The 15,758-nt window shown below is 38.4% G+C and overlaps 1 protein-coding gene across 5 annotated transcripts in view; it reads left to right on the top strand.

The window, feature by feature from the left end:
• The window catches only part of IFT74 (intraflagellar transport 74), a 126,621-nt gene that overhangs the window by 52,779 nt on the left and 58,084 nt on the right, over positions 1–15,758 (top strand). For all 5 annotated transcript variants that reach the window (XR_004031409.1, XM_030817599.1, XM_030817600.1 and 2 more), the window contains 4 exons: positions 635–773; positions 3,722–3,784; positions 8,738–8,881; positions 10,479–10,519. Coding sequence is in view for 4 of the 5 variants with exons in the window: in XM_030817599.1 (XP_030673459.1) it covers positions 635–773; positions 3,722–3,784; positions 8,738–8,881; positions 10,479–10,519 (387 nt within the window). In the remaining variant the exon portion in view is untranslated. The remainder of the gene's footprint in view (positions 1–634; positions 774–3,721; positions 3,785–8,737; positions 8,882–10,478; positions 10,520–15,758) is intronic.

Below are 15,758 nucleotides of genomic sequence, written 5' to 3'. Positions count from 1 at the left end.
TTTTGCTCTTTTGCCCAGGCTAGAGTGAAGTGGCGCGATCTCAGCTCACTGCAACCTCTTCCCCACTGGGTTCAAGCGATTCTCCTGCCTCAGCCTCCCAAGTAGCTGGGATTACAGGTGCCCACCACCACGCCCCGCTAATTTTTGTACTTTTAGTAGAGATGGGTGTTTTGCCATGTTGGCCAGGCTGGTCTCGACCTCCAGACCTCAGGTGATCCACCTGCCTCAGCCTTCCAAAGTGCTGGGATTACAGACGTGAGCCACCGAGCCCAGCCTCTTATTTGTCTTTTGAAGGTATAACTTTAAAAAAGTATAAATGCATCCTCATATATATAAGTCATTAAGGATTTTTTGGTAATCTTTGTGATTTCTTAGTAAAATAAAATGGAGAGTAAGGAAATAGAGGAATTTAGGGATGGAGAAGAGAAAGATGTAAAATAAGTTTGTGCTAATGGGGCCAAATTTTATATAGGTCAAATGGCATTTTTTAGTACAAATATAAAGACTTTTCAGTCACACACTATGGTTGAATGTCTTTAAGTATCCTATTAAATTAGGATCGTGACTTGTATAAAATAATTGGATATTTTTTCCTCAATATAGTATCAGGAATATTACGTACTTCTGATTTTAGGAAAGAAAAACAAATCAGAAGTGTAGAAGAAGAAATTGAACAGGAAAAACAAGCAGCAGATGACATTATCAAAAATATGTCTCTTGAAAACCAAGTCAAGTACGTAGAGATGAAAACCACAAATGAGAAACTGTTACAGGTAATACAAATTACTGCTGTGTGCCAAGCATGTATTATTCTTGCTACTAAACGTATAGTTTGAATATCAGCAGCATCAGCATCCCCTGAGAACTTGACTATACTTTGAGATCAGTTTTCATTTTAACAAGGTCCCCATCTGATTCATACGGATATTCACATTTCAGAAGCGTTTATTTAGAAAACTTCATTTTCATATGCTGTTTGATGACCTAGCTTTTACTCTTTTTATTTTTGGTTCACTTCTATTTATTCATTTTGCATTTCATAAAGACACGTGAAAATACTTGCATTTATGAAAATACTTGTCTATAAATATTTGCATTTATAAAAATACTTTTCTATGTTTGCATTTATAAAAATACTTGTCTATAAATTAAAAAGTCTATAAATACTTGCAGTTATAGACTTTTAATGCAAACATTAAAAGGCCTCACAGGTGGAGGTTGCAGTAGTGAGCTGAGATTGCACCACTGCACTCCAGCCTGGGCAACAGAGCGAGACTCTGTCTCAAAAAAAAAAGGCCTCATAGACCAGATCCATATATGTATTTACTTTCCTTTTCCTTCCTGCTTAATAAACAGCTAACCTTTTTACCTGTTAGCATTATGATTTGAATGGCTATTGTCCTGTAATTATATTACCTAAATATCCTTTTTTTTTTTTTTTTTTTTTTTGTGAGGCGGAGTCTCGCTCTGCCACCCAGGCTGGAGTGCAGTGGCACGATCTCGGCTCACTGCAAGCTCCGCCTCCCGGGTTCGCCCCATTCTCCTGCCTCAGCCTCTCCGTGTAGCTGGGACTACAGGCGCCTGCCACCATGCCCGGCTAATTGTTTTTTGTATTTTTAGTAGAGATGGGGTTTCACTGTGGTCTCGATCTCCTGACCTCGTGATCCGCCCGCCTCGGCCTCCCAAAGTGCTGGGATTACAAGCGTGAGCCACCGCTCCTGGCTTAAATATCCATTTTTAAAAATTAATTTTTTAATTGATACACAATTGTACATATTTATGGGGTACATGTGATATTTCCATGCATGTATGCAATGTATAATGATCAAATCAGGATAATTAGGATATTCATCACCTCAAACATTTAGCATTTTTTTTGTGCTGGAAACATTTTTTTTTTGGACGGAGTCTCGCTCTGTCGCCCAGGCTGGAGTGCAGTGGCCCATCTCGGCTCACTGCAAGCTCCGCCTCCCGGGTTCGTGCCATTCTCCTGTCTCAGCCTCCCAAGTAGTTGGGACTACAGGCACCCACCACCACGCCCGGCTGATTTTTTGTATTTTTTTAGTAGAGACAGGGTTTCACCATGTTAGCCAGGATGGTCTCGATCTCCTGACCTCGTGATCCGCCTGCCTCAGACTCCCTAAGTGCTGGGATTACAGGCATGAGCCACCGCCCCCGGCCTTATGCTGGAAACATTGTAAATCTCCTTTTCTGGCTATTTTGAAACATACAATTAATTATTGATAACTATAGCCACCCTACTGTTCTATCAAACATGAGAATTTATTCCTTCTCTTCCCCTCACCGCCCCATGCCCCCAACTGGGCACCACCTTCTCAGCCTCTGGTAACCATCATTCTACTACCCCCCACTTTTTTTTTTTGAGACGGAGTTTTCGCTCTGTCGCCCGGGCTGGAGTGCAGTGGCGTGATCTCGGCTCACTGGAAGCTCCGCGTCCCGGATTCATGCCATTCTCCTGCCTCAGCCTCCTGAGTAGCTGGGACCACAGGTGCCCGCCACCACGCCTGGCCAATTTTTTATGTGTTTTTAGTAGAGACGGGGTTTCACCTTGTTAGCCAGGTGATCCGCCCCCCTCGGCTCCCCAAAGTGCTGGTATTACAGGCGTGAGCCACTGCGCCCAGCCGAGATCCACTTTTTTAGGCTCCTACAGATAAGTGAGAACATGCAATTTTAAATAAGCAATTTAAGTCCCTGTTGAGGGGATATTGAAAATCCTCTCAATACTCAGTCATGACGGTTCCCTTTCATGCCCAGATGGCCCTTAACTAAAGGTTAAGCAAAGAATTAGGCTCCATAAATGCCAATAATGATAATAGTTTTAGTTTCTTAGACATTCCTTTGCTGACAATTTAGTAACCTTTTTATTTTAGACAAGATTTCTAAGATACTTTGAAGCATTGAAGAAAGAGTATGGCCTGGCCAAGATGGTGAAACCCCGTCTCTACTAAAAACACAAAAATTAGCCAGGCATGGTGGCAGGCCCCTGTAATCCCAGCTACTCGGGAGGCTGAGGCAGGTACTTGGTTGAACTCGGGAGGCGGAGCTTGCAGTGAGCCGAGATCATGCCACTGCACTCCAGCCTGGGCAACAGAGCGAGACTCTGTCTCAAAAAGAAAAAAGAAAGAGCATGATAGAAATGCCAAAATAGTACCAAAATATAGTTAATCTTGTATGGGATAATGAATGAGTAAACAGTTTAAGGATCTTATCCTAGGAGTGAACCACATTTATATTTACATATACGTATATGTGTGTGTGCATGGGTTACATGTGTGTGTACAGTATAGAGAAATTAGGCGAAAGATATGAAAATTGTTAAAAATCAAAATTTTAAATAATAACCTTAAACAATGACATAATTTGAAAGCTTCTGATATTTGATGTCTCCGAACATAGTGATGATTCAGTGTGAAAAGGTCTAAGGTCTAGCTACTTTTGAGAAACTCATGAAGTTTTTTTTTTTTTTGAAGGCACACAGCAAGTTTTTAAGAATAATGAAAGAAGTTGGGAAAAATAGAAATAATGAAGTGTTAATAAATTCTAGTCAAAATGTAAGATGCCAGTGAAGATATTTAGAAAATTTAGTCACTTTGAAATGTTGAGAAACAGAAATAATTTTTTTCCCAGCTCCCTCCCCCCACTACAACAAATTATTCTTAATGTAATTTGGATTTATGTTTGCTTTTTTTTTTCCACTTAGGAATTAGATACACTTCAACAACAATTGGATTCACAGAACATGAAAAAAGAGAGCCTGGAAGCAGTTAAGTATAAAATCAAATAAGGGTTCTCATACTACTCAGCTAAAAAAGTTAATTCAGCCAACTATATTAATATAACTAATTCAACTACATATTGATCTGGCAGTTTACTAATACGAGTTTAATACTTTTTCTTCCTATTCTGGACCCACAAAGATCCTAGTATGTTAAGAAATTAGATTCAGTTATTGAGTGCCTACTATGTATAAAACAAATCATTCTGCCCTACCTAGGACATGCAAAATTGAATAGCAATGAAAAAAATTATTTTTTTAGAGACAGAGTCTTTCTCTGTCACTCAGGCTAGAGTGCAGTGACATGATCGTAGCTCACTGTAAATTCAAGCTCCTGGGCTCAAGCGATCCTCCCTCCTCAGGTTCCCAAGTAGCTAGGACTTCGGGCAGGAACCACCACACCTGGCTAATATTTTTTTACTTTTTGTAAAGACAGGGTCTCGTTATGGCTGGTGTACAGCTCCTGGCCTCAAGCAGTGCTCCTGCCTTGGCTTCCCAATATGCTGGGATTACAGGCATGAGGCATTGTGCTCAGCCTCTAATGGCAATTTAAAGACACATACACAAGAGATTGTAAAAACAAAGGAAGGGGAGACACATGAGTTCATCTCTTTAAGAATGTAAAAACTTACATTTTTTTATTCGTTTATTTAAAACATTTTATTTCACAAAACAAAATGTGCTTATGGTTTAAAAATAGTTGAACAAGATGAAAGTAAAAATGTCTGTTTTTTTGTTTGTTTGTTTGTTTGTTTTTTTGTTTTTGAGACAGAGTCTAGCTCTGTCTCCCAGGCTGGAGTGCAGTGGTGCCATCTCAGCTCACTGCAAGCTCCGCCTCCCGGGTTCACGCCATTCTCCTGCCTCAGCCTCCAGAGTAGCTGGGACTACAGGCACCCACCACCACACCCAGCTAATTTTTTTGTATTTTTAGTAGAGATGGGATTTCACCGTATCAGCCAGGATGGTCTCGATCTCCTGACGTCGTGATCTGCCCGCCTCAGCCTCCCAAAGTGTTGGGATTACAGGTGTGAGCCACTGCGCCCAGCCAAAATGTCTGTTTTGTGTCCTTCTTTCCAGATAGAACTACTGGAAAGACATTTATCAAGTGCTTACTGTATGCTTTTTTAAGATGTAAACACATATCAGCATCATCTTCATGTAATCCCCACAAGAGTCCTAAATCCATCTTGGTTTTACAGTTGTGGAAAACCTCAAGTGGGGTTCCTACTTGCTATGCTATCTGCAGCTTTCTTTTTTCACCCTAACATTGTATCTTCGGTGTCTATTTATATCAGTTCTTAGAGAATCTCCTCATTATTTTAAATTGCTACATTGTATTATGTTGTATAATTATAACACAGCCTTGTAAATGAACAGGTTGTTTATAGTTTTCCGGGATTATAAACAATACTCCTGTGAAAGCATACATTTTATGCAAAGTTATATCATAAGATTGAATTCTCAGAATGGGTCAAAAGGTATACAGCTTAAAAATGTTGTCAGATTTCCAAATTGCCTTCAAAAAGGTTGTTCCAACTTTTACTTCTAGATGTAATGTATGTGAATGCTTATTTCCCCTGCATTCATTGACAGCAAATATTATCTGACTTTTCCAATTTTAGCTAGTTTAATAGGTAAAAATTACTACCTTATTTGAATTTTCATTTATTTATGCATAAAGTTGAGTATCTGTTTATATCATTTTTGGCCAATGAATTTCTTTTTCTTTGAACTCCTTTTTCATATTTTTGGCATTTCAATATACTGTCTGTACCTTAAATCTTGCCTCCCTTTCCTGACTTCCTGTGGATTCAGGTAGATATCATGATGACAGTATTAGGAACTGTTGTAGATTGACAGATTGCTGACACCCTAGCTTGCAAAAGAAATGAGTATTTTGTAATTAATTCTTTTGAGAATTTGCTATTGAAAAAGTTATTTAATTAAAAATAGTGAGGTAGTTGGCCAGGCATGGTGGCTCACGCCTGTAATCCCAGCACTTTGGGAGGCCAAGGCAGGCAGATCACAAGGTCAGGAGATCGAGACATCCTTGCTAACACAGTGAAAACCCGTCTTTACTAAAAATACAAAAAATTAGCCGGGCGTGGTGGCAAGCACCTGTAGTCCCAGCTGCTGCGGAGGCTGAGGCAGGAGAATGGCATGAACCCGGGAGGCAGAGCTTGCAGTGAGCCAAGATCACACCACTGCACTCCAGCCTCAGCGACAGAGCAGGATTCTGTCTAAAAAAAAAAAAATAGGTAGTTTTCTGTGTCTGGTTGTCCATCTATAAATACACTTAATTTTTATTTCCTTAGATCTCTGGTGATGGAAATACGCTAAAGAAAGAAGGACCACATTTAGTATTAATACAACCAGCTTGCAGAATTCCTCACGGTTCTTTTTTGGAGTGGGTTTGAGAGAGTCAAGTCTTACTTTACTTGGTGAATTTAGTTTCCATAGGAAAAAGCATAAGCTATAACCTTAGATTTACTTTTTGTACTGATGCCATTCTTCTCTGATGTCAGTACATTTATGCCTAAAATAAGAGTTTTAAAAATACACAATATGTGCAAATTAAGATAACATAAGTCACTAATTCTATTTAACTTTTGCCAGATTTCTTTCTTTCAAAAAAAAAATTTTTTTTTGAGACGGAGTCTTGCTCTGTTGCCCAGGCTAGAGTGCAGTGGCACAATCTTGGCTCACTGCAACCTCTGCCTTCTGAGTTCAAGCAATTCTTCTGCCTCAGCCTCCCGAGTAGTGGGATTACAAGCGTGCATCACCATGCCCGGCTAATTTTTGTATTTTTAGTAGAGACAGGGTTTCACCGTGTTGGCCAGGCTGGTCTTGAACTCCTGACCTCGTCATCCGCCTGCCTTGGCCTCCCAAAGTGCTGAGATTACAGGCGTGAGCTATCGCGCCCAGCCCAGATTTCTTTTATTTATTTATTTAGGACTTGTTCTTCAAGAAAATATCTGTCAGATAGTGGTCAGTCAACTAGTATTTATTGAATACTTTATGTTCACTACTGTACAACGTATTAGGTCATGCTTATTCAGTTCACAAGAGTGGAAAAAATCAGGTGAAGGATTAACAGGAGCTTAAGTCTTCCAGAACAGTTTTATCAAGATGAAATTCAAATACATCTATAGGATTGTTAGGCAAAAAGGAGAACATACTATGAAAAAGGATAGCGTAAAATATCTGCATTTCTTCTATATGTCTTTTTAGCATGGCTTTTTTTTTTATCTTATCTGATGCCTAATCTGTTACTTGAACTGTATATATAATCCATTGCTTATGGACTTTGAAAAATTATCTTGTCTACTTGTTCCTTTTTTGGAGGTTCCTTCTTTCATACTTTTAGAAGAGAAGAGGTTGGTCAGGCACGGTGGCTCACACCTGTAATCCCAGCACTTCGGGAGGCCGAGATGGGCGGATCACAAGGTCAGGAGTTTTGAGACCAGCCTGGCCAACATGATGAAACCCCATCTCTACTAAAAATACAAAAATTAGCTGGGCGTGGTGGCGGGCGCCTATAATCCCAGCTACTTGGGAGGCTGAGGCAGGAGAATCGCTTGAACCCGGGAGGCGGAGCTTGCAGTGAGCCGAGATCGCACCACTGCACTTCAGCCTGGGTGAAAGAGCGAAATTCCGTCTCGAAAAAGAAAAAAAAATGAGGTCTTCCCTCTTAAGAATTTTGTTTTGTTCATGCTGTAGGTCTGGTTTCAAATGTCACTGTTGACTCTTATGTTTTTGTTAACTTTGAAAAGTTATTTACATGTCAGATCCTTAGTTTTCTCATCTGTAAAAGAGAGATGATAGTACTATCTTGTAGAGTATCACTTTGGATAGTAGAGATAGCATATAAATAACATGTAGTATAGTGCCTGGCACAGAACAGATGCTCAGTAAACAAGAGTTTCAAATGTCATTTTAATCATCACCACCACCATTCCTACTTTTTTTTTGTTATCTAATAACATTTTTGTCACATCCTTATTTTTTTCTTTGTGAAAGGTGGGATAGTGGTGAGTACACAGTAACTGTTATTTCATGTGTTAATTTCCTAGTGCTGCTGTAATAGAATATCACAAACTGGGTGGCTTAAAACAAACAAACAAATTTTCTCACAGTTCCAGAGCCTGGAAGTCTGAAATCAAGGTGTCAGCAGAGCCATGCTTCCTCTGAGACTCTAGAAAGAATGTTGCTCTGCTTCTTCCTAGCTTCTAGTGGTGTCCATTAGCTCTTGATGTTGCTTGACTTGCAGCTGCATCACTCCAGTCTTTGCCTGAGTCAAAACATGGTATTCTCCCTCTGTGTCTCTGTTGTGTCTGTACTCTTCTTATAAAGGGCACCATTATATTGGATTAGGTCCCACCCCTAATGACCTTATCTTAACTTGACTAAATATGCAAAGAGCCTATTTCCAAATAAAGGTCAAATTGACAGGTTTATGATGTTAAGACTCCAGCTTACCTTTTTGAGCAGACACAATTCAACCCACAAAATTGTGGAAAAATATATGTTATGACCTATTTAGGGAAAAATATCTTCTCTCCAAAGATCACTTCTATGAACTTTGAATCAGACATTGTGTTTAAAGTTGTACATATGTTTTGACATTGTCTTTATCCTCCCATTTGTAGAGTTGTCCTATATTTATTCAGGTCTTATATGTAGAAAATAAAATAAACTAAGGCTATCAACTTCTTGTGAATCTTAGACTGAAAATAGCTTATTAAAATATACAGGATTTATTTTTATTCTTCCAATTTAGGAATGTGCTTTGTAGCATTATTGAGTACTAATGGTATTTGCTGTCTGTATTTAAAGACACTGGTAGTTTAAATTTACCCCCATTCTTATAAACTGAAACCTATTTTAGAATAATTATTGATAAAATACTAATTAAAACTTTCCCTTCTTATTTTCCTTTAGGAAATAGCTCACTCCCAGGTGAAACAGGAGGCGGTATTGCTGCATGAAAAACTTTATGAGTTGGAGTCCCATCGAGATCAAATGATTGCAGAAGACAAAAGCATAGGATCTCCAATGGAAGAGAGAGAGAAATTACTTAAGCAGGTGAGTAAAACAAACATACTTATTTTAAGATGTCCGGTTTTGGTACATGTATTGATTTGTTTTATTTAAGGGATATTAATGCAAGTAGTAAAGCTAGTAAGTGTATTGTCTAAAAATAGTTTATGTGAAGAAATGAGTTTTTAATCTAGGTTTTCTTCCTATTATTATTATTATTATTATTATTATTATTATTACTGATGTAGGATCTTGCTGTGTAACCCAAGCTGGAGCACAGTGGTGCAATCATAGCTCACTAGCCCTGAGCTGCTGGGCTCAACTGTTCCTCTACCTCAGCCTCCCGAGTAGCTGGGACTGCAGGCATGTGCCAACACACCAATTTTTTTTTTTTATTTTTTGTAGAGATAGGGTTTTACTGTGTTGCCTGGGCTGGTCTCCAGCTCCTGGCCTCAAGCAGTCCTCCCATTTCAGCCTCTCCAAGTGTTGGGACTATAGGCATCCAGCCTAGATTTTCTTAATCAAGTATCTCATAGTAACTTAGGTGAAGCTAATTTTTCCTTATTAGGAATACTTGAAACTCTTCTTTATTGGTCATTAAATATTTATGTAATCTTTTTGAAGATATATTTCATTATCGTTTTGGGCCTTGTATTTAGAAAATGGAGTATCCCAAGGCTCATGACTTTTTGTGGTTGTTATTATCAGTGCCTCCATGAAGAGAATGGAATTAAAATGTCCTGTGAAATTATCATATGTCCTAAAGTCATGACACATGTAACATGTACTTAGTAGCTTTCTTACTACCCCAAGGGTGGATTTAGTTTAGCTCCAAATTATAATTAGCATGTTGTTTATCCTGACACATCCTAACTATAAGGGCCTTAGGAGAACTTCATATGTATTTGGGCACAGCTCCAGTCAGGGACTCCTTTGCCCTTAGACTTAGATCAAGCCCAGTGCATTTAGAAGAAATGTAGGTATCAATTCAGGGACTATTTAAATATTAGAATCATTCCAGAAAGGTATTAAATCTAGAACCTGTGTAGTTCCTTGGAAAGAAATCACTGAAGGATGGGGAGGAGTGATCTTGAGGTATCCTTACCACATAAAATATAGAATGGCTACTTAAATTTGAATTTCAGATAAGCAATAAATAATCTTTCAGATATATATGTGTATGGAAAAATTGTTCATTGCTTGTGAATGATACGGATATTCCAGATATTACATGGTACATAAATCCTCTCAAAGATATTCACTATTTATCTGAAATTCGAATTTAACTGGGCTTGCTCAATCTAGCAACCCTACCTTGTGGGAAACTGAGGGGAATCTCAGAAATCCTTGATGTTTGTATCAACTTATCCAGGCCTGAAGATGTGCTAACCTCATGGTGCCTGGAGGGTAGCTGTGAGTATATCAGTTACTACCCTTACTTTGAGGAAAAAGGATGGAATCTGTGAATGGTTCCTTGGTGCTGTTCCCTTTAACTTCAAAGGTTGAAATCTAAAAAATAGATTTCAAGAAAGAGACTAGATTTGACACTTTAGTACAATGTACTTTAGAAGGAAATTATCTTTAAGAGAGCCTTACAATGAGTTATTTTTTTAAATGCTACTTTCTTTTTATGCCTTTGTAGATTAAAGACGATACTCAGGAAATAGCCTGCATGGAAAGACAGTAAGTATCTTTATAGTAGGGACATTTTACATCCATTTCTCACTTTAAAAATTACATTCTAAAGGTACAGGAGTGGCTTTCATTCTTTAAATTTTACTTATAGCTTTAAATATTTCTTTGAGTGTTTAAGAGCCATTGCGTAGTATAATTGTTTGTTATAAGTATCTTTATTAAGATATACTTTATACCATATAATAGACATATTTAATGTAAACAATTTAAAACTTTTTAGTATATTCACAGAAGTGTGCAGCCATCACCTAAATCACCTTTATTTTTCAATTTTTATTTATTTTTATCTTTTTGAGACCAGGTCTCACTCTGCTGCCCAGACTGGAGTGCAAGTGGCATGATCATAGCTCACTGTAACCTCAAACTCCTGGGCTCAAACCTCCCAAGTAGCCAGGACTACAGGCACACACCACCATATCTGGCTAATTTATTTTTGTTTTTAGTAGAGTAGAGATCTTGCTATGTGGCCCAGGCTAGTCTCCAGCTCCTGGCCTCAAGTGATCCTCCCATCTCAGCTTCCCAAAGAGCTGGGATTACAGCTGTGAGCCAGTATGCCATGCCCCCCGTCAATTTTAGAACTATTCAGTCAGCCCAATAAAACCCTCCACCCTTTAACCATCACCGCCCTTATCCCTCTCCCAGCTCTAGCCATGCCTATTCTAGACATTTCATATATATGGAATCATTCAATATGTGCTTCTGTGTGGCAGGATGCTTTCACAATGAGCCTTGCTTTCTCGAAGATCAGCTGACTGTTGGTATTTGGCTTTATTTCTGGGTTCTCTGTTCTGTTCCAAGGCTCATAGGTGAGCCTTGAAAACTAAGACAAATGGAATATTATTTGGAAATAAAAATTAATAAAATACTAAGCATGTATTAGTTTTTATTAATACATGCTTAGTATTTTATTAATTTTTATTTCCAAATAGTATTCCATTGTATGGATATACCATATTTTATTCATTTATCAGTTAATGGATGTATGGGCTGTTACCATTTTTTTATTATTATGAATCATGCTCCTATGAACATCCATGTACAAGTTTTTGTGTGGACATATGTTTTCAGTTCTTTTGTATATATACCTAGGAGTGGAATTGCTGACTCATGACTATGTTTAACTTTTTGAAGAACTGCCAGACTGTTTTCCAAAACAGCTTTACCATTTTACATTTCATTTATTTGTATTTGAATACATTTATTTGAAATTTGTAAAACAATCACTTTACCACCAGTCACCAGAAAGCATACCAATTGTTTTAATTTAATTTTTTTTTTTTTTTTTTTTCTGAGACAGAGTCCCGGTTTGTTGCCCAGGCTGGAATGCAGTGGTGCAATCTTGGCTCACTGCAATCTCCACATCCTGGGTTCAAGGGATTCTCATGCCTCAGCCTCCTGAGTAGCTGGGACTACAGGCACACGGCATCATACCCGGCTAAGATTGTTTTAATTTTAATCAACTAAGTTGTAAATTAATAAGTAGTCAACAATGACGAAATTGCCTTTTAATGTCTCTCATATTCTATTGTAATGTTTTTGTCGCTGATTACAACTTATGAAATTAAATTTTGGAATCACAGTCTCTAATATGAGCTGAATTGCAGCCCGTGTTACTAAGTCTTTTGCAATACTGGCTAAGGTACTAAGAAACTAATTTTTTTTTCTGTTATTTGTAACTGTAAGCAAATTTCTATATTATTATGGCTAAGAGAAGATTTTTTTCTTTTAGGAACATTTAAAGCAGCTTTATTTTATCTTTTATCTTTTTTTTTTTTTTTTTTTTATTTTTTTGAGACAGAGTCTCCCTCTGTCGCCCAGGCTGGGGTGCAGCGGCCCAATCTTGGCTCACTGCAAGCTCCGCCTCCCAGGTTCATGCCATTCTCCTGCCTCAGCCTCCCTAGTAGCTGGGACTGCAGGCACCTGCCACCGCGCCCAGCTAATTTTTTGTATTTTTAGTAGAGACGGGGTTTCACCGTGTTAGCCAGGATGGTCTCGATCTCCTGACCTCGTGATCTGCCTGCCTTGGCCTCCCAAAGTGCTGGGATTACAGGCGTGACCCACTGCGCCTGGCCTATCTTTTTTATTTCAATAGTTTTTGGGGAACAGGTGGTATTTAGTTACATGGATAATTTCTATTGTGGTGATTTCTGAGATTTTGATGCATCCATCACCCAAGCAGTGTCCACTCTACCCACTGTGTAGTGTTTTATCCCTCACCTACCTCTCACTCTTCCCACCAAGTCCCCAAAGTCCATTGTATCATTCTTATGCTTTTGCGTCCTCATAGCTTAGCTCCCACTTATAGATGAGAACATACAATGTTTGGTTTTCCATTCCTGAGTTTCTTCACTTAGAATAACTGTCTCCAACTCCGTCTAGGTTGCTGTGAATGCCATTATTTTGTTCCTTTTTATGGCTGAGTAGTATAAACATATATATATATATATATGTATGTATATATATAAATATATATGTATGTATATGTATAAATATATACGCACACGCACATATACATACCACATTTTCTTTATTCACTTTTTGATTGTTGGCCTTTTGGCTGTTGCCATATTTTTCCAGTTGCAAATTGTGCTGCTGTCAACATGCGTGTGCAAGTGTCTTTTCATATAATGACTTCTATTTCCTTTGGATAGATACCTAGTAGTGGGATTGCTAGATCAAATGTAGATCTACTTTTATTTCTTTAAGGAATCTCCATACTGTTTTCCATAGTGGTTGTACTACTTTATACTTCCACAAGCAGTGTAAAAGTGTTCCCTTTTCACCACATCCATACCAACATCTATTTTTAAAAATTTTTAAATTATGGCCATTCTTGCAGGAGTAAGGTGGTATTGCATTGTGGTTTTGATTTGCAGTTCCCTGATAATTAATGATGTTGAGCATTTTTTCATATGATTGTTGACCATTTGTATATCTTCTTTTGAGAGTTGTCTATTCATGTCCTTAGCCCACTTTTCACTTTTTTATGGGATTTTTTTTCTTGCTGATTTGTTTGAACTTGTTGTAGATTATATTAGCCCTTTGTCAGATGCACAGTTTAGGAAAGTTCTCTCCAACTCTGTAGGTTGTCTATTAACTCTGCTGATTCTTTTGTGGTGCAGAAGTTTTTAAGTCCCATCTATTTATCTTTGTTTTTGTTGCATTTGCTTTTATGTTCTTTCAGTTCATGAAGTCTTTGCCTATACCGATGTCTAGAAGAGTTTTTCTGATGTTATCTTCTAGAATTTTTATGGGTTTAGGTCTTAGATTTAAGTCTCTGATTCACCTTGAGTTGATTTTTGTATGATGAGAGATGAGGATTCAGTTTCATTCTCCTACTTGTGGCTTGCCAGTTATCTCAGCACCATTTGTTGAATAGGGTGTCCTTTCCCCACCTTATGTTTTTGTTTGCTTTTTCGAAGATCAGCTGACTGTCAGTATTTGGTTTTATTTCTGGGTTCTCTGTTCTGTGCCATTGGTCCATGTACATGTTTTTATGCCAATACAATACTGTTTTGGTGACCTCATAGTCCTTATAGTATAGTTTGAAGTTGGGTAATGTGATGTCTCCAGATTTGTTCTTTTTGCTTAGTCTTGCTTTGGCCATGCAGGCTCACTTTCGGTTCCATATGAATTTTGGATTTTTTTTTCTAGTTCTGTAAAGAATGATGATGGTGAAATGGGAATTGCATTGAACTTGTAGATTGCTTTTGGCAGTGTGGTCATTTTCATAATATTGATTCTAGTCATCCATGAGCATGGAATATGTTTCCATTTGTTTTTGTCATCTGTGATTTCTTTCAGCAGTGTTTTGTAGTTTTCCTTGTAGAGGTCTTTCACCTTTTGGGTTAGGCATATTCCTAAGTATTGTATTGTACTGTATTTTGTTTTATTTTATTTTATTTTATTTTCACAGCTGTTGTGAAAGGAGTTGAGTTCTTGATTTCTTTCTTTCTCTGTTTTTTTTTTTTTTGAAACAGAGTCTTGCTCTGTCGCCCAGGCTGGTGTGTAGTGGCACAATCTTGGCTCACTGCAACCTCCGCCTCCCGGGTTCAAGCAATTCTCCTGCCTCAGCCTCCCTAGTAGCTGGTACTAAAGGCACGTGCCACCACGCCCGGCTACTTTTTTGTATTTTTAGTAGAGACGGGGTTTCACTGTGTTAGCCAGGATGGTCTCGACCTCCTGACCTTGTGATCTGCCTACCTCAGCCTCCCAAAGTGCTGGGATTACAGGCATGAGCCACCGTGCCCGACCGATTTCTTTGTCAGCTTGGTTGCTGTTGGTATATAGCGGTGCTACTGATTTGTGTACATTGATTTTGTGTCCTGAAACTTTACTGAATTTAATTATAAGATCTAGGAGTTTTCTGGATGAGTCTTCAGGGTTTCCTAGTTATATGGTCATATCATCAGCAGACAGCGACAGTTTGACTTCCTCTTTACTGATATAGATGCCCTTTATTCGTTTCTTTTTTCTGATTACTCTATCTAGGACTTCTAGTGCTGTGTTGAATAGAAGTGGTGAGAGTGGGCATCCTTGTCTTGTTCCAGTTCTCAGGGGGAATGCTTTCAACTTTTCCCTGTTCAGTGTAATGTTGGCTGTGGGTTTGTCATAGATAGCTTTTATAACCTTAAGATATGTCTCTTCTATGCTGATTTTGCTGAGGGTTTTAATCATAAAAGGATGCTGGATTTTGTCAAATGCTTTTTCTGCATCTATTGAGATGATCATATGAGTTTTGTTTTTAATTCTGTTTATGTGGTGTATCACATTTATTGACTTGTGTATGTTCACGCATCCCTGCATCTCTGCTATAAAACCCACTTGTTCATGGAGGATCTTTTTGATATGCTGCTGGATTTGGTTGGCTAATTTTTTTTTTGAGGATTTTTGCCTCTAAATTCATCAGGGATATTGGTCCATAGTTTTCTTTTTTTTGTTATGTTCATTCCTGGTTTTGGTATTAGGGTGATACTGGCTTCATAGAATGATTTAAGGAAGATTCCCTCTTTATCTTTTGGAATAGTTTCAGTAAGATCAGCAGCAGAGGCTGCCATATCCCCCTTGGAACATAACTTCTTTGGCCTGAAACCACCCCCTCCATCACCCACATTGGCCACAGCCAGCCCCATCCAAGAGGAGTCTGAGCTGAGACACGCCTAACCCTGCCCCCCACCTGTTGGTCTTTCTCTATCTGCCTCGTAGCCAAAGACAAAAGACATAAACT

This window comes from Nomascus leucogenys, chromosome 8, assembly GCF_006542625.1.
Source record: "Nomascus leucogenys isolate Asia chromosome 8, Asia_NLE_v1, whole genome shotgun sequence".
Classification (NCBI taxonomy): Eukaryota; Metazoa; Chordata; class Mammalia; order Primates; family Hylobatidae; genus Nomascus; species Nomascus leucogenys.
Note: the sequence above shows the minus strand (reverse complement) of the source record. Positions and strands in the feature narration are given on the sequence as shown.